A 26246-nucleotide genomic window follows, 5' to 3' on the forward strand; every position below is an offset into this window, starting at 1 on the left:
ACACACACACACAATCCATCACGCATCTCACTGTGCATCAATTTGTTTGCCATGCTGTGTATTTATTTGACTGTCTTTAACTTCCCACACACAGCAGATGGAGAGTGGTTCAGGGTGGTGCTTTTTGTACCGCACACAGAGGTGCAAATATCTCCCTTCCTTAGTGATCGCTGAGAGGGGCAGGTGTCTCAATTCTCTCCATTTCTCTCCCTTCCAAAACCCCCTACCACCCACCCACCCACCCTCTCTCTCTCTCTCTCTCTCCCGCCCTCGCTGAGCGGCATCTGTCTCCGAGCCGGAGATGGAGGGAGGGGGTAGAGGGGTCAGAGAGGAGATGGAGAGAGAGCAGGAGAAAGAGGAGGAGGAGGCGGAGGAGAAGAGAGCAGATGAGAGGAATACTCATTTCAGATTCCTGAGCAGCGCAGGGGAAGGAGGGGGGGGGGAGGTGCAGGCTAGCGAGTGTGTCTGTGCACACAGACACACACACTCCCACAGTCACACACACATATACCCTACACACAGACGTGCGCACACACACACACACGCACACACATACACACACACACACACACACACATACACACACGCGCACACATGCATTCAGACGAGCACACACACAAACCATCACACACACCCACATGCACGCACACACAACCCACACTCAGACCCACATAAGCACACACACACACATACACACACACACACACACACACACATACACACACACACACACACACACACACACACACACACACACACACACACACACACACACACACACACGTAAGCCCACACACACACACACACGTACACATTCACAAGCAATCCCATATGTGCACACACAAACCCACACACACATACACACATACACACACACACTGACTCCAGTAGGGTATTTTTAGACCTCCCCCATGCTGAGGTGTGCTGAGACAGATTGGAGGCCAGTTAAAGACACGAGGCTGTTTGAGAAAGACTGTCCTTCACAGGTATCGGGTCACTACTAATGCTACATCTGCTCTTTAAATCCCCACACTGCTGTTTGGTCCTTTTCCCACATGTAATTAGTAGGCAAATAATTTGAACATGGATATGGTATAATCAATTAAAAGCTTAAATATGATCTTATTTTTATATGCATGACCTTCTTATGTTAAGCATATGAATCTATGCCCATGCATATTTCATATGCACACATTCCTCATGTTGGTACGCTGTGTGATAACGATGATTCCATTTCTCTGAATAAATTCATTTCTCTGATGAATAAATCCATGTACTTATGACGCAATTGGAATGTGTGTGCATCTGAGTGGAAGATTTCCCCAAGGGGTGGCAGCAGGTGATGATGACTGCATTCATTCATTGGCACCTGCATGCCGTGGTAGCACTCTGTTGAAGTACTCATGCTTACGCGCCCCATTAGAAGAATGGCTCACGTCCACTAGATTGCCAGTGACCGAGGTGGAAGGTGTTGACTGACCGAAAGCCCTGCTGCAATGTCAGCATCCCAGTAACAGTTTGACCTAGTTTGGCTTTGAACACACACCCCCCACCACCACCCACCCCGCCCCACCAAGCACACACAGCATGGCACCCTCTCAGTAGAGCCAGAGCTGGAGAGAGGAGATGGCGCCCCAATGCTGGAGGAGAGGAGAGAGGGAGAGAGGAGAGAGGAGAGAGGAGAGAGGGGAAAGGAGAGAGAGGAGGAAGAAAGAGAGGAGATGACGCCCCGGCACAAACAGCAGCTCTGCGACTCCGCCGGCAGCAGCCATCGCCTCCCCGGAGACACACTTCAAACACCGCCGCCGCCACCACCGCCTGTCACCGGCGGCAACATGAGACACTGACACACATACGTTAACACGTCACCATGGCAGCCACACCTCTACCCCCCCCCCACCCCCACGGGACTCCATTTGCTGGGTTTGTTTGTTTGAGAATGTTTGGTTTGGCGCACATTTCTGTTTTCGCTCACTTGGCAAAAGCCCTTAACACAAAGGGATTGATTGGGTGGGAGTCTGCAGTGCAGTCAATAGGACAGGAGCTGGTCTCCCCTGGAAGAGAGGGGAGGAAGAGGAGCCAGGGGAGCCAGGGAGTAGGGGGGGAGTTGGGATGGGATGGGAGTAGGGGGGAGTTGGGATGGGATGGGAGTAGGGGGAGTTGGGATGGGATGGGAGTAGGGGGGGGGGGGGGGGAGTTGGGCTGGGATGGGCTGGGAGGGAGTTGGGCTGGGCTGGGATGGGAATGGGGGAGGATTGAGGGCCTCTGCCTGCTGGGACTGCAGTGGAAAGAGGACAGAAGGATGGTGGGGGAGAGGTTAGAAGGACACAGACTGCAGAGAGAGACATGCTGGGCACACAGGCACACAGGCACACACACACACGCCCGCACACACGCACACAGACTCCAAACATTCACTCACTACACACACACATTCACTAACTACACACACACATGCACGAACACACGCACACGCACACACACACACACACACACACACACACACATAGACACTTTCACTTAACACACACCCAGACAAGCACACATGCAGACTCCAAACATTCACTCACCACACACACACACACACACACACACACACACACACACACACACACACACACACACACACACACACACACACACACTCCCTCTCTCACTCACTTAGAGGGACAGGAGCCAGAGCAGTGCGCCTGGTGGTGGGGAGATGAGAGCCGACAGACTAGAAGGCTGAGTGAGCACTCAGGTAAACACAGACACACACACACACACACACACACACCCACACACACACACACACACACACACACACACACACACATACGGGCAGAGAGACTGGATGATGAACTGGCACCAGAACAGAATCTCTGCCTTCACCTGTCCTCAAGGCGCCACTCCACACCAGCAAACAATGGCTCAGTCCCTAAACCAATACACACATACACACACACACACACACACACACACACACACACACACACACACACACACACACACACACACACACACACACACACACACACACACACACACAGACACACACACACACACACTCTCTCTCTCTCTCTCACACACAGGATGAGATATATGACAGGGGCTTTGTGTAGATCGAATTCACCTTGTGTAAATACACCTGTGAATGAAAGAATGTGCTCAGAAAGTGATACACACACACACACACACACACGCACACACACACACCCTACCACTGCGTGTATGAGCCTAACATGTACTCTCAGACCATATTATATCGGATTTTGTTATACCTCACACTTAAATGACACACACAATTGCCTGAGCCCACGAGACAGACTGAGTTGACAGGACAGCAGAGCTGTAACAGAGCATACACACACACACACACACACACTGTCTCTCTTTCCTTCTCTCCCTCTCTCTCAGTCTCTCTCTCTCTCCATTAAAGTTTAATGAACATTGCTGTTGTATACACGTTTTCAGTTTAAACAGCACATCAGACACAAAGTCAAATACACATACAACATTTGTATTGCCTTGAGGGGAAGAGAAAATTAAACTGCCCATTATTGTAGAAGACAGATGCAGAGTACATCAAAAACAGGCAAGGTTGCATTCACTCTCTCTCATACATACGAATAGGCTCCCACATAGAGACAGACAAACATACACACACACACACACACACACACACACACACACACACACACACATACACACACACAAAATCAGACACACTTGGGTTCATGCATTATTGAAAGGCAAGTTTCCATTTCCTCAGCAGAGAGTTAATTCGGAACATGGGGGAAAGATGTCTGTACACAGCGGATCAGGAAGTGTGTGTAGGGGGGGGGGTCTGAACTGGATGACCTATTTCACGCCTGAGAGAGCACAGGGTCAATGGGGAACTACTGAGGAGTGGATGAAGTGAGAGATAGTGACAGAGAGAAAGTGACAGAGAGAGAGGGTGACAGAAAGAAATTGTCTAGGAGAAAGAGAGCAAGAGCAAGAGAGACAGAGAGAGAGAGAGAGAGAGAGAGAGAGAGAGATAGGTGCAAATAAGCTCAGAGAGAGGGTGAGACAAAGGGAACAAGCAGAAGATGAGGGGGAAGGAATCACACACACACAAAACACTGTCTCATTAGGGAGAGAAAGGGTGAGCGACAGATAGAGAGAGTGAGAGAGAGAAAGAGAGTGAGAGAGAGAAAGAGACAGAAAAAAGAAAAAAGAAAACAACCAGCAACTCTGGCAATCAACCACGGCACAATCCCAAAAGGGGCGATGCAGGAGCACAGCCTTCTAGTCAAGCCTCCAATAGAGCATCCAGGAGGCGTGATGCATATGCAATCTCTCCTCTCTTCCTCCCCTTCTCGTCCTCCTGCTGCCCTCTCCATCTCCCTCTCTCCCTCTCTATCTCTATGTGCTATTTCAGTTCAGTTCAGCACACCATATTGGCATGACCATTTACAGTCAAATAGCACTGCCAAATCATAAAGCACACAGAACATTCAGAATCATCACATAGAATATATTAAACATGTACTCTATCTATCTATCTATCTATCTATCTATATATCTATCTACCTCCCTCGCTCCCTCTCCCCCACCCTGAGTACAGCAGCCCTCTGGCTCTAATGAGCTTCATTGGTATGGCAGGCACAGAGAGACCCACGAGGCAGTGAGGTGCACAGCCCACACAGCAGTGACCTGCACAGCCCACCACCCCCCCCCCCACACACACCCCCACACACACACACACACACACCAAGGTTCCACCCCACAGAGGTTCACTCAGGGACCCTAATGAGCACTGCTAAACAGTGCTTCCACGCGCTAACTGCCAGCATTGGTCATTACTGCTCTCCAACCACCACACACTGCCATCAGGAGCCATCAGATTCCAGATGAACCAGCAGCGCATCAGCAGATGCTCCACACTGCATGGTTGTGGACGACTGGAAGTGTAGGATGGGAGATGGCTTTAGCGCACCCTGGAAATGTGTCTCTTTTTGCAGCCAAGCGCTAGCTCTCTCATAATGGAGCTTTAAAAAGGGTACTAAGTGCTTCACCTCCAGTGATGAGTAACCTCGTTCACCCCCGAACACTATTCACTGTGAGGCAAAGCACATTGCGTACCCAGAGAGCTGTGTAAAGACGTCACTACAGTGAAGAGCATTCCAGGACAGTGCTCCTGTTTTAAAAAAGCTACAACTCAAATCAAATGTCTGGCCTGTGGCAATTATGATATCTTCTGCACATCCAATGATACAGTACGTCCATGACAGAAGAAAGCAGCTCCACTGAAAGATTGTGAAGCCTTTGCAAAGATGGCAGAAAGGTCTTCACTGACGGCTAGTAGGCTTCTACATCATGTTCAATGAAATATTTCTATTTTTGCTCAGCTTCGCACTTTCAGTGAGTTTTTTTGCTCAGCTTCGCACTTTCAGTGATGTTTCTGTATCTGTATTTGGTGATACATGCACGATGGTGTGAAGTCCGAAAACAACACAGCCCACAATCTCACTTCACACCAGGGGAGAGTATGTGTCTGGTAAACATGCCTTAAGAACCCACAGAATATCATGTTTGGTCTCATAATGTATTTTCATACTAATCCACTGGAGTGTAAAAACAGTTATCTAATGCGTATGTGTGTGTGCGCGTGTGTGTGCGCGTGCGTGCGTGCGTGTGTGTGTGTGTGTCTGTCTGTCTGTGTAGGCTGCTGTTTTTAACCAAGGATGCATGTCAACCTTTCAAATGAAATAGAATGCTGTGGCTTACATTCTGCCTATATCATGCATGCTAATTACATATTCAACAGAATTCTTCGATACTTCCGGTATGCCAACCAAAACATTAATGTAAAGTCCCACAGCCTATATTAGCCTTCTAGGCGCTCCCTCGCGCGGACAAAACTGTAAAAAAAAATGCAGGTGCGCTCTATCAAGACAGGTGAGACCAAATACTGCGCAGGCTTCAGTTCGTGGTTGACTTTATGTGCTTTTTTATAAATGTCCCAGCTTAACATAGCCGAAGGTTATTCATCTAACCAACCCGTTACTTACGTCTCGGAATTTGTTCCAGTATCTGTCCTTGTCGTATTGAGACACGGTGCTCATCCACTTGTCGTTGTCCAATGGGTTCCCATTGTTGTTGTTGTTCCCGAACGTCGTTTCCCCGCGCCTGGCGTCCGCGCCCAGTAGCACGAGTGTCACGAGAGCCAGCAGACAGTAAAGCATCGTCTAAAAAGAAACGAATATACACTTAATAAGGAGATGGCGCAGAAGAAGGGATTGAGAGAGGGGGAGAGTTGCTGTGTGCTAAAAATGTGCAAATGCGCAAAAGGAAGCTCTACAGATTAGATCCGTTTGGAAGGCACCTGAAGTTGAAATAGTATAGCCTAAATCATTGTTAAACTGGCAAAGCTTAAAGGAAGATACCAGAAATTCACCTGACAGGAATAATTCCTCAAAGTATAACGGAGCGACTGCACTACTTGTCACACAGATTTTAAAAACTGAGGAAGGTGGAACACTGAGCACGGATTAGTGCCACCGTCTCCCCCTCTCGTGGAAACATGTTTGGTGATTAACTGCTTTAAACCAAATGAATCATCTTCTATCGGAAGGGAGCTTGCGTAGAACCTCAAGCGTGAGCGGTAGTCTCTCCTCCCTCTAATTAGCTTTGTTATAAACGGGAATAAAGGAAAGGCAAGTGTGCGCATACGCATCACATTGACTCACCAAAGACAGCTTGCGTCCGGCCCCTGAGGGTACGTGAACAGGAATATGAAGTTTCCACCGGTGTCAAACGCGCAGCTTTTTGGGAAGTAGTGCAGGGTAAGTAAATATCCGAGAGACGTGTGTTAGCTCCGAACTCCGTGGTGATACTGGGCCCGTCCGAGAGCAGCAGGATTGTGCCGCGGAACGGTGACCGTCTCCTCCCACTCAGTAACCCGTGCGCGGTAAACTCCGCCTCCTGGTGCGATTGCCCCTGTCCTTGGCTTTCGCTACCTCCCTCTCTCTCTCAATCTCTCTCTCTTTCTCTCTCTCTCTCTCTCTCATACAACCCCCCTCCACACACAACTCACACGGCAGCAGAAGTGAGATTGATTTAGCAAAAATGGAATAGCGTATTCACAGACTAAACATTCCACGTTTAGCTACATCCAAGTCATAACGTTAACCCAGTGGGCAATGGTGTTAAAAGAAAGAAATCAATAGCCGTCTCTCTCTGACGCGCGCTTTGAGTGTTTGTTTAGTCAGCAAAGACCAACAGTGGTGTGAAGCAATAACGCCTCACTTTTTAGATCCAGTGTCCACATTTTACCTGAAAATCCTTTATTCGTGTTTTGGAAACGTCAATAAGAGAAAGTCAACAAAAAAAAAGAAAAGTCAATAAGTCAAAATGGTAATTTTTGTTCACAGAGGCAATGGACATATTTAATTACAGTTGATACAGCTATTTTGTGTATAATGCTAAATATGGTCTGCGTCAACTGACAGCAGGGCGCTGTCCATTCAGCACCACTCACTACAGCATTTAGCGTCAAGGCTACTGCTGCTCGACGGTTGTCTTCTGGCCTGGCCAATCTTTTCAAAATAGAAGCAGATGAGGCAGCTACTGTTCGGTACATGAGGCACCGCTGATAATTCAGCATGTTTATGGGCTGAAAGCGAGACCATATGTGCAAATTGCACCACTCTGTATAGCCGAACGCCCACACGGGGCCTTAAGTGGCGTGGTTGTTATAATGCGCGAGGATCATCCGTCGCTAAGCTGTCTGCCCGGGTGGTTTGGTTTGGCGTCCCTGTCCACGGGGAATGTCACAGAGCGGCAACGGAAGAACGCGGAGACTCCTTTGTCCGTTCCTCCCCCGGGCAACAACACTCATTTACTATTGTGTGTGACAGTTGAGATAGGTGCGAAAAAACGAGCAGCACAGCTGAGGTGACGAACGTCAGGCGAGCTGGCGCTCTCTCCAGCGTCCACCTGGAGGCCCGTGGGAGAAATGACTGGCGCCTACGGGCCGACTGTTCCGATAACTTTGGGAATGCACAGCTGGCGACTGGCGCGGAGTGATCTGTTACATGGTGAGCCAGAGCGGATGAGAGAGGATTGATGAGTTCCTAATTAACTCTCGCACCTACAAGCCGCAAAATAATTAGAACTCGCAATTTTCTTGCGCCTCAAATTAGCAGGTGTGATTGACACGTTTTGAAATAATCACGAGACACACACAGTGGGCTAATTTTTCCTCAAGATAATTTGGAGAGAGGAGGTCTACTTACTCGTCAGCCCATTGCAACAGTTTCACTCAGTCCTCCAGACTCCAACCAATTAGCCAAATGCTAATTATGCTATGCATTCTAATGCTTTCAGTTTAAGGCAGTCAAAATCTCACTCTATATGCTACATGCGAAGAGTTTCTACAGTAGTGTATTTAAATGCATATCCCCTATTATAAAAAAAAAAATTCACAGAGCAATAAATACGGCCCAGATATGTATTTTAGTAATCAAAATTAATTAAAGCAGTATAGTTAATAAATTGTTGTGGTCTACTGAGGCACTAGGCGCTCGCGTGGTTACGGTTGATAATTTTAATTGAAAACTTTTAGATGAGCATTCAGGTGAAACGACACCAATATGGAGCTCCGTTTCATTTTTATTTCACACTTTGAATAATGCTTTTAATCATTCATTAATATGGTAATGTATTTATTTAACAATGGATTGAACGAATTGAACACCATCTTATAATTCAAACGCTCTGTAGACTTGTATTACGACTGCTTTGGCGGTTGCTGATGCGCGAAAAATTACTGCGAAATACCGAATCTTCAGATGACAACATTGCCCCCTAGCGTGACGTTTAGAGACTCGCAGCTAATTATTTGAGACTACCATGAAAACAAGCATTTCTTAATCAATTTTAAAAGAGAGAGAGGGCGTAAAAGAAGATAGATGAGATCGTCTTCCAGGCACACAAACATAATCTTGTTTATCCTAACATCAAACATCTATCCATTTGCCCAGGTCACAGAGGGCGGTGTGATATGAACAAAATGTCTGTGAAATAAACAAGATGTCTTTGCTTGAGGGTAGAAAAAAGAGCTGGCATCACTAAAGACTTTTAATCGCTTTCAGGATGCATTCTCATTTTTGTTTCTGTACACTGCATATGGCACAAGGCCTGAATTCACATATAAATGAAATGAAAAAGAAGGAAAAACAAAGATTGCATGTATTACAAAAGATAAAAAGATTCTAGGAAAGAAACATGTCTTCACATATGTCTAATGCATTACACTTTGTCAACACAGTCCATAGCTCAGTCAGCACCAGCTTCAGAGATGATATCAAATCAGCATTTGCATCTGCAGTTTCCTTTCAGAGGCCTCTATTCTGGATAACTGGGGTCCTGGTCTGCCAGTGTTGATTGCTGATGATTGACAGGTCCCCTCACCAATGGTTGCTCTGAGCCGCTATGTCCACATCCACGATTCGAGGCAGTCGCCCACTGGCCCCACCCTCCAGGTACCCCGCCTTCACTGCAGTCTCCAGTCCTTTCTTCTTATGTTTATTAAGGTCTTATGTGAGTGAGGGAGAGAGAGGAGCAATTGAAATATGTATTTATAAAATGTAAAATGTAAAAAAACTGTAATACTTTGCTGGACATTTGTCCTGTCTCAACAGGCTTTACAACATGTACAACACACCAAGCACCAACACCAAGCACCCTCACACAAATCAGCATCTGAGCCCTTTTCACCTGTGATAGCCAGAAGCATCTTTCTACGTGCGCCAAACGTCAACACACCCACTTCTTTCAGGTCCTCATCGGACAGGGTCAGAAATGTCTGAAAATCAATCTGTTGGGAGAGATAGAGAGGGATAGAGAAATACAGACAGAGAGAGAAGAGGGATAGAGGAATACAGAGAGAGAGAGAGAGAGAGAGAGAGAGAGAGAGAGAGAGACAGAAGGAGAATATAAAGTCTATTTGGTGGTAGAAGATAGTATGTTTATGCATTAATGTTGTGTGCATAATGCGTTATTGTTGTCATTGAAAGGTACAGGGCATGGTCCTGCTGCTTGAGATCTTGTTTTGTGTGTGTGTGTGTGTGTATGTGTGTGTGTGTGTGTGTGTGTGTGTGTGTGTGTGTGTGTATGTGTGTGTGTGTGTGTGTGTGTGTGTGTGTGTGTGTCTTTCTCTCTCACCTCCTGCTGCTGAAACACATCAATGTATTTGGCCAGACCCAGCTGGCTCAGCAGCTCAGGAAGGTCATCGTCCGGCTCGGGGAGGTGGCCCGGGGCTCCACCTGTCCCAGGTCTGCCTGCTGAGGACATCACCTCAAAATGGTGGCTGCAGTTGGAGTTGCTCTCAGCTGCAGGGTGGAGGACAGAAGAGATGGAGAAGCTCACTATTTTCTGTCCTCTCTTCACAGCATAGCCAATGAGGTTCATAAAAGCTGCGAGCAAAATGCTATAAAAAACGATTCTCAATGAGTGCTGAGAAGGTTTAATGTGTGTGATGTGTCTAGTCCATAATGTAAACAACCCGAGGGAATAAATCTGTGGTGGCAAACCTAAGCTTTCCAGTCCACATCACAAAGATGTCTGAAAGGGCTCTAGTGACAGACAGAAACAGACCTGGAGGAAAGTGTTCCCGAGTCAGAGCTTTTTTGATGAGGTTGTTTGTATGGACGGGAGCGAGAAGGATGAGAGGAGAGAAGGATGAGAGAAAAACAGAGTGTTCTATTGCGTTTATTTATTTGTTTCGCTCAGTTAATTTTGGTTGCAAAACCACAAACAATCCCCGGACGCAAATCAACACAAACACAAAGAAACTCTGAGAAGCCTGATGAAAGTCGTAAACCAAATGGAAATGTCAGTGCAACCTCAGAGGGCCTCAAATAATCCTGATTTAGTGAGCGTGTTGGTGTTTATTCATTCGGATTAAATACGTCCCGTGGGACAGCAGAACCAACACCTGGCTTAGATACTATGCCTGCTCATGATTTTCTATTGAGCACTCATCAGTTGAGGGGATGCCCTCACACTCTTTTATTGTGTGTTTGCTCTGAGAGAGGAGAGGTGGGAAGAGAGGGAGAGACAACAATAACTCATTTATTTTTATACACACACACACACACACACACACACACACACACACACACACACACACAGACTTAGTCATGCACAAATTGTACTTACAGGGTTTGTCAACATGCCCTCTGCTTGCTGCAGACCCAAATAGTGAGCTGGAGGTAGCGGTGGATGAGTAGGAGGAAGAGGAGGAGGATGAGGATGAAGGTGACAAAGAAGTGGCAGAAGACGCTGATGATGCCGAGCCTCGCCGCTCTCTCCAGTTCTCGGAGTCGCTGCCATTACACATCCGATCCTTTACACTTGCCTGTGTCCATGATGGCTACACACACACACACACACACACACACACACACACACACACACACACACACACACACGTCACACAGAATGAGGCACATGCAGTGATATGTCAACAAGGACACTTCGGTCTTAGTCACCGTGGACTGAAAAAGGCACCTTTACCAGCCTGTAATTGTAAGATACTTTGCCAGCACTTACATACACTAAAGCCAAGCTTTATTAATCTTCTGCTTAGCTCCCATTTGAGTATGTGCACTTAGCTAAAGAGCACTCTCTACTACTTCATTGGATTTAGTGTGAAAATGAAGTGCCCATCAAACATACTGTGCTTCAGATTTCAAATATGGATGGTGTTAGCCAAGTGTGTGTGACGGAATACTGTGTATTCTCAGGGTTTGGCGGGAGACACACACACACACACACACACACCTGCTGGCTGCCCAGGTAGGAGCGGTAGGAGCGGCGACTGACGGAGCGCAGCTCCTTGAGGGCCTCGGCCGGCATGGACTTGGAGAAGCCCAGGCCACTCCAGGTGTCTGTGGGGGTGCGCACCTCCGTCACCACCGGCTTCTTCTGCATAGCTGCAAAACACGTTCAAAGTGCACGGGACAGGTGAAACGCTACGTATGCACATCCAATTACACACATACACACACACCTGGATTTCCTGTGGTTAGTTTAGGTTACTTTAATTGTACTCATAAAATAGGTTACTTTATTTGTATTTATAGGTTACTTATTTAGTACTGTATTTATAAAAACATGCATGTGTGTATTTTGTATTTATAAAAATGTGCATGTACACACAGCTATGAATGGAAAACAACCAGCATGCATATCCCTCTCAGAAGCCCAGTGTTGAGAACTCTGTGGTAATTGAAAAGGCTTACGTATTAATCCAGTTGCATTATTTAACACCTGAAGCCTAATTAAACAACTTAATAACTGCCTGTCAGAGGACCTGTGACTCTCTCTCTTTGTGTGTGTGTGTGTGTTTGGACATAGCAGATGGTTTATTCAGACTCCTAATTTATAATCCCATTAAACTGCACACAGTGAAGGGACTTGCTGTCATTTGGCAAAGAACCACCACAATATTCCTCATTGTAAATGAACAGTTTGGAACTCTGTGTGTGTGTGTGTGTGCAGGGGTGTGTGTGTGTGTGTGTGTGTGTGTGTGTGTGTGTGTGTGTGTGTGTGTGTGTGTATGTGTGTGTGTGTGTGTGCGCATGTGCAGTGATAATTAGTGGGTGGTGCAGCCTCGCTCTGTTATGTCTTTGGCACGCCACCATGGTTGCATGGGCTCCTTCCATTACCTATTTGGCACCGAGTCCCACCTAAATGGATCCCCTTCATCACCCGTTTGGCAGAGCCGAATGGGCTCCCTTAATCACCACTGGGGCACGATGGCATATACCAGTAAATTAATGCTTTTCGTTCCTCAATCAATGATATAAATACAAAACAGATGCAGGGCTGGACCACAGAACAGTTGCACACAGCACAGTATGGTTTCGTGCCATATTTAATATCTCTGTGCTGAGTGATGGTGGAATGAACGTTCACGATAATGTTCGGTATTAAAAAGTACATGCGTTCTTGTCATTGCACAGGAACACGCAAAATAGTATCGAACCTGATTAAAACAACCAAACCATAAAGAACAAAAATCACACCTTGGTTAGCGAGCTGTTTCTTCCTCTCATAGTCATGGTATTCATCCTGCAAAGAAATAAATAAATTTCACACACACATATACAAATAATTTAACAAAACAATAAATTAATTACACCTCTCGAGAAGAGAAGTGTGGAAACTAGATTTCCTGTGTTTTTATTGTCCTTGGCATTGGCACTTCCTGTCAAGAGTGCGGCTTCATTACTACTGCAGAAACTGTTTTAGCCAAGGCAAACGCAATAATTCACTGCATCCACTCGAGGGCAACTTCAATTTACTTTCAAAGTGGAGGAAAAGCTACTGACTTTGAATATTCATCTTGGAGCCAAAGCCAAGCTTCAGAAATCCCCCTCAGGCCTACGAGAGCCAGATAATGTTGACAGTGGTAAAGCTTGGAAATGAACAACAAACCGTTTCTCTTAAGCCGCTGGGACGCTGTATTTGGCCAGAGTTTACAGCGCTGATGTCCTGAGGGCGCCACACGCCCGACACTAATTGTGCTGTCACTCTCGAGGTGTAAACTGTCTGCCTGCCAACTCAATTTGCCGTGGATGCGCCACAGCATCTTTAATTCATTGGCCCTGACCTAGCAGTGCATAGATTATTTCTTATCTGTCCTCGTGCTCATTGTTTTTCCTTTCATTTGTCTGTCAATGTGTGTGTGTGTGTGTGTGTGTGTGTGTGTGTGTGTGTGTGTGTGTGTGCGTGTGTGCGTGTCTCGTACAGTACCTCGTTGTTGCTGGCGTCTGAGCACGTCTCCAGAGAGGGGGTGAACCTCAGGCTGCATCGTCTGTCGTGCCTCCTGGTCAGCGGCTCCATCTCGGCCCTCAGGAGTCTACAGGGTGGAGGAGGGCAACAGATATTAATAGGCGAGACATTTACATTCCCACGTAACGTGCATGAGTCACATCACCCAACGTGCACTGGACATGCCGAAGGGGGTTCTAGACTCTCTGGAAAGAGGGCATCACATATTAGGGCAAGACATTTAAATTTTCAGACAGTTTGGAATTAAAATGTGTTGTAAGACTGAACATGCTGAAGGACTTCAAGACACCCTGGAAAGAATGGGAAATGATGCAGAAGCACATCGTGTGATGAATCCTCATCATTATGAATACCTCGCATGGCTCAGGTCTCTGTAGGCATCTGATAGGCTGGCTCTTCTGACTGACCCTGCTGTCCTCACGACAACCTCCATGACATCGGTGAATTCCGGAGTCTTCTGATGACCGGCTTCCTCACCCTCTGATAAGACGGGCTGGTCCTCATTTTCAGGGATCTGTAGGGGACCAATTCTCACTATGTAGTCTATTTATCCACGTGAACACATTCACATTTTTCAAAAACTTTCACTCAAAGCACCAGTCAACTGTTCTACTAGCCTCGCAGGCTGAACAGGACGTAAGTCTGTGGTGCAGGTTGGACCACCCCATGAAAATATAAAAGCTTTCACAGCATGACATCATCAACCACATTTAGCATGCTAAGAGGCTTTTACCAGTGCAAGCTGTGCTGTTGTTGGTGTTTGCAGGGTTTCTGCATGCTTTTTATGTCGTTAGCGATAGCTTGCTAGTTTTAAATCCAAACTCCTTAGTGCTGCTTTAAAAGACGTCCAGCTGTGAAATTCAGACTGACCTTCTCCAATTTGGAGTCCGTTCCCCTCAGCCCTCCCATCCTCCCCTCTTCTGACGGCGACGAGAGACCAGGTGGAGGTGAGGGGCGTGGCTTAACTGGCAACAGCGAACCAATCCCGCCATCAGGAGAGGGCACTACACCTGGGGGTGCCAGATTCAATTCAAATCAATCTTTATTCCAGACTCACAGGAGGGTCCATAGCATATACAATATTTAAGTAACTAGATTCAAATAAGATAATGTGTGCACAAATGTACACAAATACACACACGCATACAGTACACATCCACACACACACACACACACTCACACACACACACACACACTCACACACACACACACACACACACACCCACATACACACACACTCACCAGTGTCATTCAGGCGCAGCTGTTGCATTAGCATGTTGAGCCAGTAGCTGGCTAGGCCGTTGCCAGCCAGCAGAGGGTCACAAATGGGCTTGGTCATCCCAGAGCCCTCGCTGGAGTCCAGCCCCAGCAGCAGGCGCCTGGCCTCATACACACTGGCAATGTTCCTCTCCAGGCCCTTCACCACCGCAGACTGGCAAACAAAGCATTCCTTCATGCCAATCACAACACTGCTGTTTCATATCTCCTATCTCCTCATTTATGATTACAGAGGAAGACATTTTACAAGAGGGGGGATAGTCACGAAGGCCAGATATTAGATGTGTATATGTGTCCCCATAACTACAGAAAACAGTTGCCCTCTAATTTAACCAGAGAAAGAAAATATGGCATGCAACACACTACCCACAGAGTAGCAGGAAGAAGTAATAGGAAAGGGCCACTCCTCAAGACTACACACGTGCTTTGCAGTCCAGTCATACACAGGCTATGGTGATCAGGTGGAGTGGAAGGCTACCTTGGCCGCCTGTTTGACCTTGGGCTTGACACTAATGAAGACCCCGAGGCTCTGCATCATCTGGGCCAGCTTCCTCGGGTCCGTCTCCCCGTCCTCCTTCATGTCAAACATCAGGCACACCGGCAGGCAGTCCTGCATGATCACAGAGAGACAGGGGGCATCAGGCCAGCTCAGTCGATCAGCAGGACAAGTGTGCCTGCCAGAATTGGTCCTTGGCAGGATTTCTGGCTTAACATATTAATGCCCTCAATTTGCCACACATAAGAGTTTCATCAGTCGGTTGGCACATCTTAGCAGAAGAGAAAGTGGCTCTGAATCTTGAAATTTGAATCAAGGGGAAACCTAAAAACCAAAAAGCATTTTGTCCATCCTTACAAAATATTGCATTACTGTGTCCGCTGTTTACATAGGTATGTCCTAAGTCTGTCCTTCCAGAATTAATACCACATAGTGTGTACAGTATGTGCATGCATATTAAAGGCACACTATGCAATATATTCACCTTTACAAAGCCAATTTGATGGTAAACAAACTTGTAATAGCCGAATGGTTCGCCTACTGTAGCATAGCTATACAACATAGACAACATGTAGGTAGAATCCCTACCGAGAAAACCAACCATGCAACTCCCAAGAGCGGTGCCCCAACAAATCTGGCATGAATCGTGAAACATTACCTTGTCAATAGATTTAATCATTCACCTCCAAACAAAACAAAAGCATTTGCATTGTGTACGGGGGGGATAAGTTTGCTATTTACAATAACAGAGTAACATATACATACATCACAACACTAGAGGAAGATTTACACTTGCCAAAAATACCTAAACGTGCATAGTGTACCTTTAACATGTGCATCACTGTGTAATGGGTAACCCATACTGTGTTTGTCATAATGTGAATAAACAACCACAACAGAGCACCCACCAGGGACCCATGCAGCGCCCTCAAACAAGACCCCCAACACCTGTACACATTTATATTACCCGCATGGCATGCTATTGTGGCCGTGGCCTTCAGGCTGTTGTGGCTGTGACCTTCACTCTTTAAACTAGTGGAGGTAGGAAGGCAGGACAAACTTGGGGGACAGAGAGAGTGGCAGGGGCACATGAAGAACTGGAAAGACTGTCAGAGGAACACAGAGTGCAGTGTTCAATAGAAGGATGCAGATTTCAACACTTGGCTTAAATAATCAGCATTTTTTGTTTCTGTCGTTGCTTGGAATAAAATTTAAAAAAAGCACCAGAACACCCATTATTAAAGATTTAGCCTACTCTACATGAGGGGTTTTCTTTCACTTTATGATATCACAGATGTCCCATTGATATTCAGACTCAGCATCAGTAGAGCAAGAAGCCTGTGCCTCATCCGATACTGAACTGGCACAATAGCAGCCAAGGGTGTGCAGGGGTGAGCAGCAGACCCAACAGCCTGGGATGCAAAAGTACCCAACCTCAGCAGAGAAAGCCAAGCTGGAGGAGGAGGAGAGGAGGAAGAGGCTGCTTGGTTGGTTTAACCAGAGTGTGTGTGTGTATGTGTGTATGTGTGTATGTGTGTGTGTGTGTTTATGTACAGTATGTGTGTGTCTGTGTATATGTCTTTATAGCTGTTTATCTAGCTTAGTGTAAGTGTAAGTGAAGTTTTTCAGTGTGCTGTCATGCTCATGAATTCGAGATAACGTTTTTTGTTTCTTTCTTCATGTGTGACCTGTGAACAACAAATTAAAGGTGCTCTAAGCGATGATGGGTAACGAGAGATAGCTCGCTACCCCCCCCCGCAATTGAAACTCTCTAAAACGTGCATCTCGTCAGTGATTGGCTGGAACAGTTTGTTATGTTTTTATGGTCCAGTCTGAACCAAGTTGTATTTGTTGCAGTTTTTGGAGCCTGGGCTGTCCACAGATTACTTTTTTTTACAGTGTATTCAGGGCATAGGCAGCTAGCGGATGGTGAGGTGATGTATGTGACAAAAAATGGTTTAGCTTAGAAACTGGGTAACATCTCTTAGAGCCCCTTTAAATGTGTTGATGGCATGTGACTTTTGTGTATTTCATTTTGTTATATTTTCATATCACACATACTGTATGTTGTTAAAATTACACTTCTGAGTATATTACATTTAGTGCATGGTGGTCCACACTTTAGGTATTCCACTGGACTTTCTGGACATCCAAGTAAAATGCCAGAAAGTTGTGGGTTCAATACCAGAGGCTGTCACTTCTGTGTCTCTAAGCAAGGCACTTAACCCCAGGCTGCTCCAGGGGAACTGTCCCTGTAATGAGCTCTCTGTAAGTCATTCTGGATAAGGGCCATCAGCTTAATGCCTAAATAGAATAAGTAGAACTATTTTTATATGTAGGTTTAGTTAGCCGAACTAGGTTTTTCCCTTTGCTAGCTTTGGTATAGTTCAACTTCTTCAAATGTGAAGTAATTGGTTGCATGCCAAGCTATGCCCTCACAGTAGCTTCCCCAACACATAATTAGGGCGCTTGTTGTTGTTATAAACCAATATTTTACCAGCACTTGTGCAGAAGTAATTACACAATTAAATAGGCAAAACAGGGCCTTGTTTTCTCATTTAAATAATTCAAAACTGGCATCTTAGCCTGAGGGAGTCTGCACTAGAAATTGAGCAGGAAATTATGACATTTCACTTATTACCAAATTCTCTCTTTTTATGTTTTTTTTTCCACTAATTGCAAATTTAAACGAGGAACGACCAGACGAGTAGGCGCCCAGAGGTGGAATTTCCAACGTCTGAAGGAGGAAGTGCTCTTTGCTATTTTTTGAGACCGCCATCTGGATCGTCTAATTAGCTTTTGAACCAGGAGGCAGAACTAATGAATGGAATCAGCTGGCTCGCAGCGGGAGCGTGATGATAACATGGCAGGACTTTCACTTCCTACAACCTGAACTTTTCCCACTCCCGGCACACTCTTTATTCTTTATTAAGTATTACTTAAGCTAGTCTGCTCATTGAGATCAATGCCTCGTGCTCCTGACCAATCTGTGGCATGAGAATGGTTATTACTTTCCTACGTTGTTTAAAAGACCCAGATGGGGAGCTGGAGCAAAATTACCATTCACTGCACTCACTCACTGAGACAATAAACAGGCAGTCTGAAACAGAGGAGGTGTCAGTGTGTTTAGGTAGGATAAGATGTGTGTGTTTTGAAGATGATATCCCGCCCAGTAGGGGTCAGTGTCTGCCCCCAACAGTGTTGCTGGTGAACCTGCTGTGTTGTGTGTCATGTGTATGTGTGTGTGTGTGTGCGTGTTGTGTGTCTCTGTTGTGTGTTGTGTGTGTGTGTGTGTGTGAGTGTGTGTGTGTGTGTGTGTGTGTGTGTGTGTGTGTGTTGTGCTGGCGATGTTCGCACTCACCATGAGCTGCTGGCGTGCCAGGCAGACGCCGTCGGCGTTGCCCTGGATGAGGAGCGAGGGGGCGCTCTGTGGGGCGCTGAGGTCGGGCAGCACGATCTGGGTCTGCGTCTGGTGCATGACGCTCAGGAAGTTGGCGCCGTTCTGGCCAAGGAGGAAGAGGTGCTGCTGCGAGGTCACATCCAGCTGCGCGCTCACCGGCGTTGCCCCGGAGACGGCGGCCTCGGGCCCCAACAGCAGCTCCATCAGTACGCAGGTGGCCTTCTGAGAGGGGGGGGTGGGGGGTAGAACACAGGACTCAGGGTGGTGTGCTGTTGCATACCAATAACATCTGTGTACAGCCAGATACAGATGCAAGCATATATGTGTGTGTATGTGAGATTGTCTATGTGTGTGTGTGTGTGTGTGTGTGTGTGTGTGTGTGTGTGTGTGTGTGTGTGTGTGTGTTACTTTCCATGACCTTGACTATGTATCGTAGGTAATTGCCTTAGTCAAGGTTACGTGGTATGTACTGTATACTGTATGTGCAAATTTATGTATAAACATGGGTGAGTGTTTATGTGTGTGTGTGTGTGTGTGTGTGTGTGTGTGTGTGTGTGTGTAACTGACCTTGACGGCAGTGCTGTTGCCTTGCAGACCACGCACCACACAGCTGCTGCAGTAGAGCTTGGGCTGCGCCCGGAAACTCACACTCACGCCAAACGCCTGGGCAACGTGCTGAATCACCGGCGAGCCCGCGTCAGGCAGCACTCCGGAAATCAGGTTCACCGGCAGGTCAAAGGTCAGGACCAGCGGCTGCAGATCCTGTGGAAACAGAGCACAGTTGAGTGAAAGAATACGCCAACCACGTGTGCTCAGTGATCTCTAATGTAATCATAACACAGCTAACATGAAGAGTATGCATTTAATGCAGAGCAAGAAAAAGTGAGTGGCAAATGCAAAGTCAAGAAACAAGCAAAGTATCACATATGAACTAAACCGACTGCTCATGGCATTGTATTAGCATATACGCTGGTGGCCAAAGTACTGAGACAAAAGGGAAATTTAATGTTTTAATGACATTCTCAATTTCAAATTATGACAAACAGGATAATAAGATACTAAGTGGCAGACTGGCCCACTCCTCTTGATACATGATTCAGATGGGTACGGAGTGAGTGTATGCAGGCCCACTCCTCTTGATACATGATTCAGATGGGTACGGAGTGAGTGTATGCAGGCCCACTCCTCTTGATACATGATTCAGATGGGTACGGAGTGAGGTGACAGTGAAAAATGCCAATGAGCCCATGTATTTTATCTCACTTGTTTGTCAGCTGCCATGCCCAGCTGTCATCCATAAGTCAGAGTCTGGTTAATAACAAAACACTGTTGCTTTGGATGACACCATTCACTGTTAATAGACTGATCTCATCAAAAGGGGACACTCACACGTATTCTTCTCCTGGCCTCCTCCACTCCTTCAACTGGGCCAGCAATAGAAACCTGAGCAGACAGGAAAGGAAACATATTTTTTATAAAATCGTGCAAATTCTGGAACTCTGGGGGATCATCCTTCATCGGAACAGAATTTTTCTCTTAGAGAAATCAAACTGATGTGCAGCAGATTGCAACCATATTGCCCAGTCTGTAAAATGACACTACAAGGTTGCTTGACAATCATTGTCTGAGTGTAGCCCATAATAGCCCCGAGACAGTAATGTGATTGATAGCGGATCGTAAAGCCGTTGCCATGGCACGGTCTGATCACTTGGCAACAGCACCTGATTGCTCTTCTCCCCGGTGGCATTGTGACGGTTGGAGTCGGGGAAGTGGATGTGACACAGTGTGAGCTCCATCACTTTCTTGATGTTCCCGCCTCCTTTACCAATGACGTGAGAGTGTTCAGTATGAGTGACATCCATTTTTAGGGTGACCTTGTTGACCTTTGGAAGAAAGACAAGAATACCAATCATGTAGACAATCAAGCTGATGTGTGTTGGCTAATGTGTGATATGGCAAGAGATAAACTAATTGTGTGTTGGTAGTAACCTTTGTCTCCAGAAGTTCCAGAATCTTCTTTTTTGCCTGTTGCACATTTTCTTTTTTCCCTTCCACTTTAACATGGGGGTCTGCAGGAAAGTTTGCAAAGCTGGCATGTGAATCATGATCAGGAAAAGAAAGAGTTCATTTCCATGAACTGATGAGCAAGTGTGAAAATAAGTTTCTTTGAGTTCTTTGGGTATCAAACCTTTCTTTGACTTGGCTCCAATTTTGAGTTTCGAAGGCCATTTCACCTGGGTGTTAGTTTCCTTCATCACCTGTCACAAGATAGTGTTTGAGAGATGTCAGAGCCAGGTGTCAGAGTGAGAAAAAGGCTCTCTGACAGAGGCTGAGAAACACACACACACACACACACACACACACACACACACACACGCGCGCATGCATACACACACACACACACACACACACACACACACACACACACACACACACACACACACACACACAGACACTCACACTCACACTCTCACACACACATTCTCTCACACGCAATATCACAAATACAATAGATAGCTCCCTTTCAACAAAGACACTGGGCAATTAGCATGTCAAAGCAGGTGATCTATCCATAATTTCCTTCCCCATGTCTGCATTCATGTCAAGCTAACAGAAACAAATGTGGTGAAACTCTGTAGCTGCTCTGTGTTTGATTGCTGTCTCTGTAGCTGCTATTTCAGTCCACCACTGACTAAATCATTAATATCAGTGACAAATTGTATTTCTTTGTATGACATTAGGGTGATATTACTTTGTTGGTAGCAGGCTTTCATTATATTATGTGATTTATTTTATGATATAATGATGTCCTACCTAAAGTTTCATCATTCTCCTCACCTTTTCAAAGAACTCTTCTCCTGTCAGCCCTTTCCCATCCTTAGGAGCTAAAATATTGCAGAGTAACATTATGGTACAAATGTTAGAATAACATAATAACTGACATATAAACATACTGATACAACAAATCTGTGCTAATGAAACCAAGTAAACACACATGAAAACAGGTATAATTATTGGAAAATGTGAAAAACCTTTTTTGCAAGTGTGTGAGATGTGATAAAATGAGTGAATCTTTAAGATAGGTCACAGAGTAGACCGAGGAATCAACATTTGTGTAGCCCGAAGTGCATATTTTAACTTTGAGTTTCTCTCTCTCTCTCTCCCTTCCTCCCTCCCTCTCCCTATCTCTCTTGCTGTCTTTACCGCTAATGCTTTGCTGACATCTGCATAATTGTGGTTCTCAGTTATAGCCAGAGGCTTGAGACTCGAGTCAGCCAAACGTTTAAATAGTGTTTAGTTTAAATACGCTGCTGAGCAGTGACTCCAAAAGCAGGGGGTGGAGGAACGTAAACATTTTTAAAGGGCATCACCTCCACACTGACATTTACAGGGTTAGGGTGAACCCGCACCCCCCTCCGCACATCGCCATGGGTTACGTAGCCCAGCACTGAAGAATGGGCAAGTGATCAGCGTGAGTGAGAGGGGAAAGAGAGTGGGCCAGAGAGAGAGAGAGAGAGAGAGAGAGAGAGAGGGAGAGAGGGAGTGAGCAAGGGGAAGAAAGCAAGTGAGTAACTCCAGAGAAACAACTTGTCAGAGCGGAGGTATTTTACTTGCGACAACACTGACGCAGAAACCCCCCATCCAATTTGAATGAGAAACTACAAAAAAACAACTTCACATACTTCTTAACCACAGAAAATGTCATACTGCTGCCAAAAGAAAAACTAGTACACAGTAAACTTCCACAGAGTAAGGACTTACTGAATGCTCACCGATAAGACCAGATACAAAAACAAAGACACACACACACACACACACACACACACACACACACACACACACACACACACGTACACGTACACAAGTACGCGCGTCAAAACACAGTCTACATCCACCTTGAAGCGAAAAACAGCCTTCAGTAAATCACGCGGAGAAGTCATCCTGCCTTTCAGAGACACTTTAAACCAACAGAGCGCTCATTTGTCACAAAGCTGCCGTCAGGCGATAAGACACACTCCCCACCACACGGCCATGAATAAAACAACTAGAGGCGCTCCGTCAAGAGACAGACAGCCACCTACCCTCCAACCATTTTACTTAGATTAGGCATCAATCTCAGCAGCCAGAGTATTTCAAATACACACACAACATCAAAAAGAACTTCCCCAGGAACTGTCCAGTTATGTTGACCAAAGGAACAGAAGTGGCGGTTTTACACAGAATTTAAACATGTATATGGATAAGGCACAACTGAAGTTAATCACTCAGGCATGCGACTGTGACAGTCATGGCAGGTTATCCACATGAATTCACGCCAAGCACTAATACTTTACTTTAAAAGGAACACACCACTTAACTACTGTGATGGTGGATCAACACATGAAAAACATATTTTGCTCAGTCTATTGTATATGGACAACATGTCAACTGATTGGCATTTATACACACACAAACATACACACACACACACACACACACACACACAGACGACACAGAGAGAGAGAAGCTTTCACGGAAAAGATGCAAACTCACTGTAGAGCATCGTCTCAAGTTTCTTCCGGTCAATCCGGAACCGTTCTTCCACCCAGTCTGGGTCGGGATGTTCCGGACTTGCGGATTCCGACCCGGGCACTGAGTTTGCTCCTTCTTCCTCCTCCTCCTCCTCTTCTTCCTCCTCATCCCTGTCGAGCGGTGCCTGCTGGTGCCGGGCTTCACTTTGGCTGTGGTCAGGCCCTGGCCCGGTAACAGGCGCAGACTGTTCGGGTCCATCTGGACAGAGAGAGATCTGCTCCTCTGTGGTGGCCATGAGAGTGTGCCTGGGTGTGTGTGCGAGTGTCAGTTTGTGTGTGTGAGTGAGTGAGTGTGTGTGTGCCCGAGAGGGAGAGAGAGCAAGAGAGAGTCTGTGTTAGTGACTATCAGGGTGACCAAGGAGACAAGGAGAGGGGGTCCAGGAACACTCCCGCCCCCTCACAATCATTACTCCTCCAAACACACACACACACACACACACACACACACACACACATACACACACACATACACACGCACACACGCAAACTGAGAACAAAATCAGGAGGAAAAAGGGGGGCAAGGCAGATTCAATAAGCCACTGACAACCAACCCATCTTGGTTGATCACACACATACTCTGCTCACACAAACTCAGAAACACTGGGAGTCATGTAACCACACACATACACAGACAGACACACAAACACACACACACACACATCAGAGAGGGAGTTGCATTCCATAGCAGATGTGGTGGAGGAGATATTGTTATTTTTGGAGAAACATGTTAATTTCTTTTAATAAAAATATGGATTGAATTAAAGTATGCTGGGGTGGAGGTATTTCAGTGCTATATTAAAAGTAGATCACTTTATGCTTGTGGTTAGCTCACACTGTACATAATAAATACACTGTGCAAAGAAGAGGTTTATTTTTCTCCTGGGCCTGAATGATTGATTGGTTGGAACCAGTTTCTCTAAAAGTCTGTGTAGTTTCTCAGACAAAAATGAAGCCAATACCTGCACATTGTAAATGAAACATACATTGCTGTCCAACAGCAGTGCATGTATTATCATTTCATTATGAATGCTGGGACCATGGGTCCAGTATAGACCACCAAAGCCCTCCTCCTTTTCACAGGGGGAGAAGAGTTTGACATTCCTTCGCCAAGGGGAGGGGTATGGGACGAGGATAAGGGGGGGTGGAGTGGGGGGGGGGGGGGCTTCTTTCAGGGAAGGACCTGTGGAACAATGCAGAGGATGAAAGGGCCTCTCCACGAACAACCAAAGACTGCACCCCATGTTTGGCAGTATTCCTTGGCAACCCGTTTGTTTATAAACGAGCAGCTAGCGAGAAAGTCATAAAGTTTAGCACGGGAAAGTAGAGTAGGTCAAATAAATGAGTTATCTTGGCTTTTCAAAGTTGTATGAATGCACAACTTGAGAAGCACACACAAATAGGTTCAGACACATATACAATTAATTAAAAGATGCCAAATTTCAGATACATAAACATGTAGCAGATACTCAATATATCAACCAGGTTCTCACACTGATCCATTATTAATGATGAATGGGTTGACATAACCAGAGCAATTAGATCTGTGAAACTGATGGCTACAGTAGGTTGATAAAGGCAAAAATTGTGCATAGGCTACCTTCTAAATGCAGTAATATACATATTATATTCTTTATGCACAAAGGCCTAAGATATTAAGCATGATAACAAAATTGTTGATAAATGTGGACTGAGCCAACATGCATTGAGAGACAAAAGTCAGACTAACTTGATGATTGCCTCGTATCTGACCCCTCAAACCCTGTTTGAAGTCACAGACGTGATTTCCAGTAACTGGGGGGGGCTTATTGTTCAACCAGACACAGCTGTTTGGCTAGGGCCAGTGCCTGGAGACCCATGGGCATAGGAATGATCCTCAATGTCAATGTGTGTGAGTTTGTGTGTGTGTGTCTGTTTGTTTCACCTTCTCACCTTCACATCTTCTCTCTCTGTGTGTGTCCTACATGATTGTTGCCATGAATTTACAAGCATATCTGTAACTGAGGCCTACTAGAAAAACACCTGAGCATACTTTGACAGAAGGAAAGACTGAGTGGAACAGATACCTGCTTGAAAAAAATTGCCTAGCCCTACTTCATCTTGAACAAGAGCTCTCAAATAGACCCAAGCCCAAAAAAGAACAGTTTTATATGGGCTACTGCATTGATAACAAGTAACAGTGGCACAGGCCTAAGCTACTGTTAGAAATGCTAAAAAATGGTCCATGAGTGAACAAACATTGTCGGACCAACATTTAGTGACCCTCTAACTTGTCTTACAGTTTTTACAACTGTTTACACACATTTTCAAAACTCTGTGTCTTTTTTTCAAAACTCAACACACAAAACCCACAATTGCTCACACAAAATGCAAAATCCCTCAAATCTCCAGCTAAATGACACACAACATTCAAAATGTCATAAACACATGTCTAAAGCGTGCATTCGCCTCACATTATAAACACTTTTGTCATAATATGACATTTTGGATACATCATGTAGCCTACACACTGTTGCTCAAAAATATGAATAGGCCTAATGAGTGTTTGTACATTGAGGACTGACTGAGTGAATAAGTGGCGAATAAGTGTGGCATTTTGATTTTGGTTGTGTTTGAAAAACGAAATCAAGTTACTTCCTGTTAGATTTGTGTGTGTTATGTAGAGAATTGTGTT

General features: G+C 45.7%; 2 protein-coding genes across 2 annotated transcripts in view; both read right to left on the reverse strand.

Moving 5' to 3' along the window:
- spock1 (SPARC (osteonectin), cwcv and kazal like domains proteoglycan 1) overlaps nucleotides 1-6212 on the reverse strand; it is a 195233-nt gene extending 189021 nt beyond the window's left edge. Inside the window, exon 1 of the mRNA XM_076292205.1 lies at nucleotides 6039-6212. Within this exon, the coding sequence (XP_076148320.1) occupies nucleotides 6039-6212 (174 nt within the window). The remainder of the gene's footprint in view (nucleotides 1-6038) is intronic.
- A 3225-nt stretch (nucleotides 6213-9437) lies between these two features.
- On the reverse strand, nucleotides 9438-23811 carry bicc2 (bicaudal C homolog 2). The gene is made up of 19 exons (XM_076292764.1): nucleotides 23538-23811; nucleotides 21843-21889; nucleotides 21193-21262; nucleotides 20994-21073; nucleotides 20726-20887; nucleotides 20394-20447; nucleotides 19572-19766; nucleotides 18966-19226; nucleotides 15587-15718; nucleotides 15073-15262; nucleotides 14701-14840; nucleotides 14184-14344; nucleotides 13792-13897; nucleotides 13062-13107; nucleotides 11815-11966; nucleotides 11191-11404; nucleotides 10195-10361; nucleotides 9748-9847; nucleotides 9438-9565 (listed from the first exon to the last, which is right to left on the reverse strand). Exons 1-19 carry the CDS (start codon nucleotides 23809-23811, stop codon nucleotides 9438-9440), a joined length of 2679 nt encoding a protein of 892 aa, XP_076148879.1.
- Nucleotides 23812-26246: the final 2435 nt, after the last annotated feature.

This window comes from Alosa pseudoharengus, unplaced genomic scaffold (assembly GCF_046254945.1).
Source record: "Alosa pseudoharengus isolate Yale_2024_CS ecotype anadromous, Long Island Sound unplaced genomic scaffold, YU_APseudo_1.1 YU_APseudo_1.1_scf_19, whole genome shotgun sequence".
NCBI classification, from domain to species: domain Eukaryota; kingdom Metazoa; phylum Chordata; class Actinopteri; order Clupeiformes; family Clupeidae; genus Alosa; species Alosa pseudoharengus.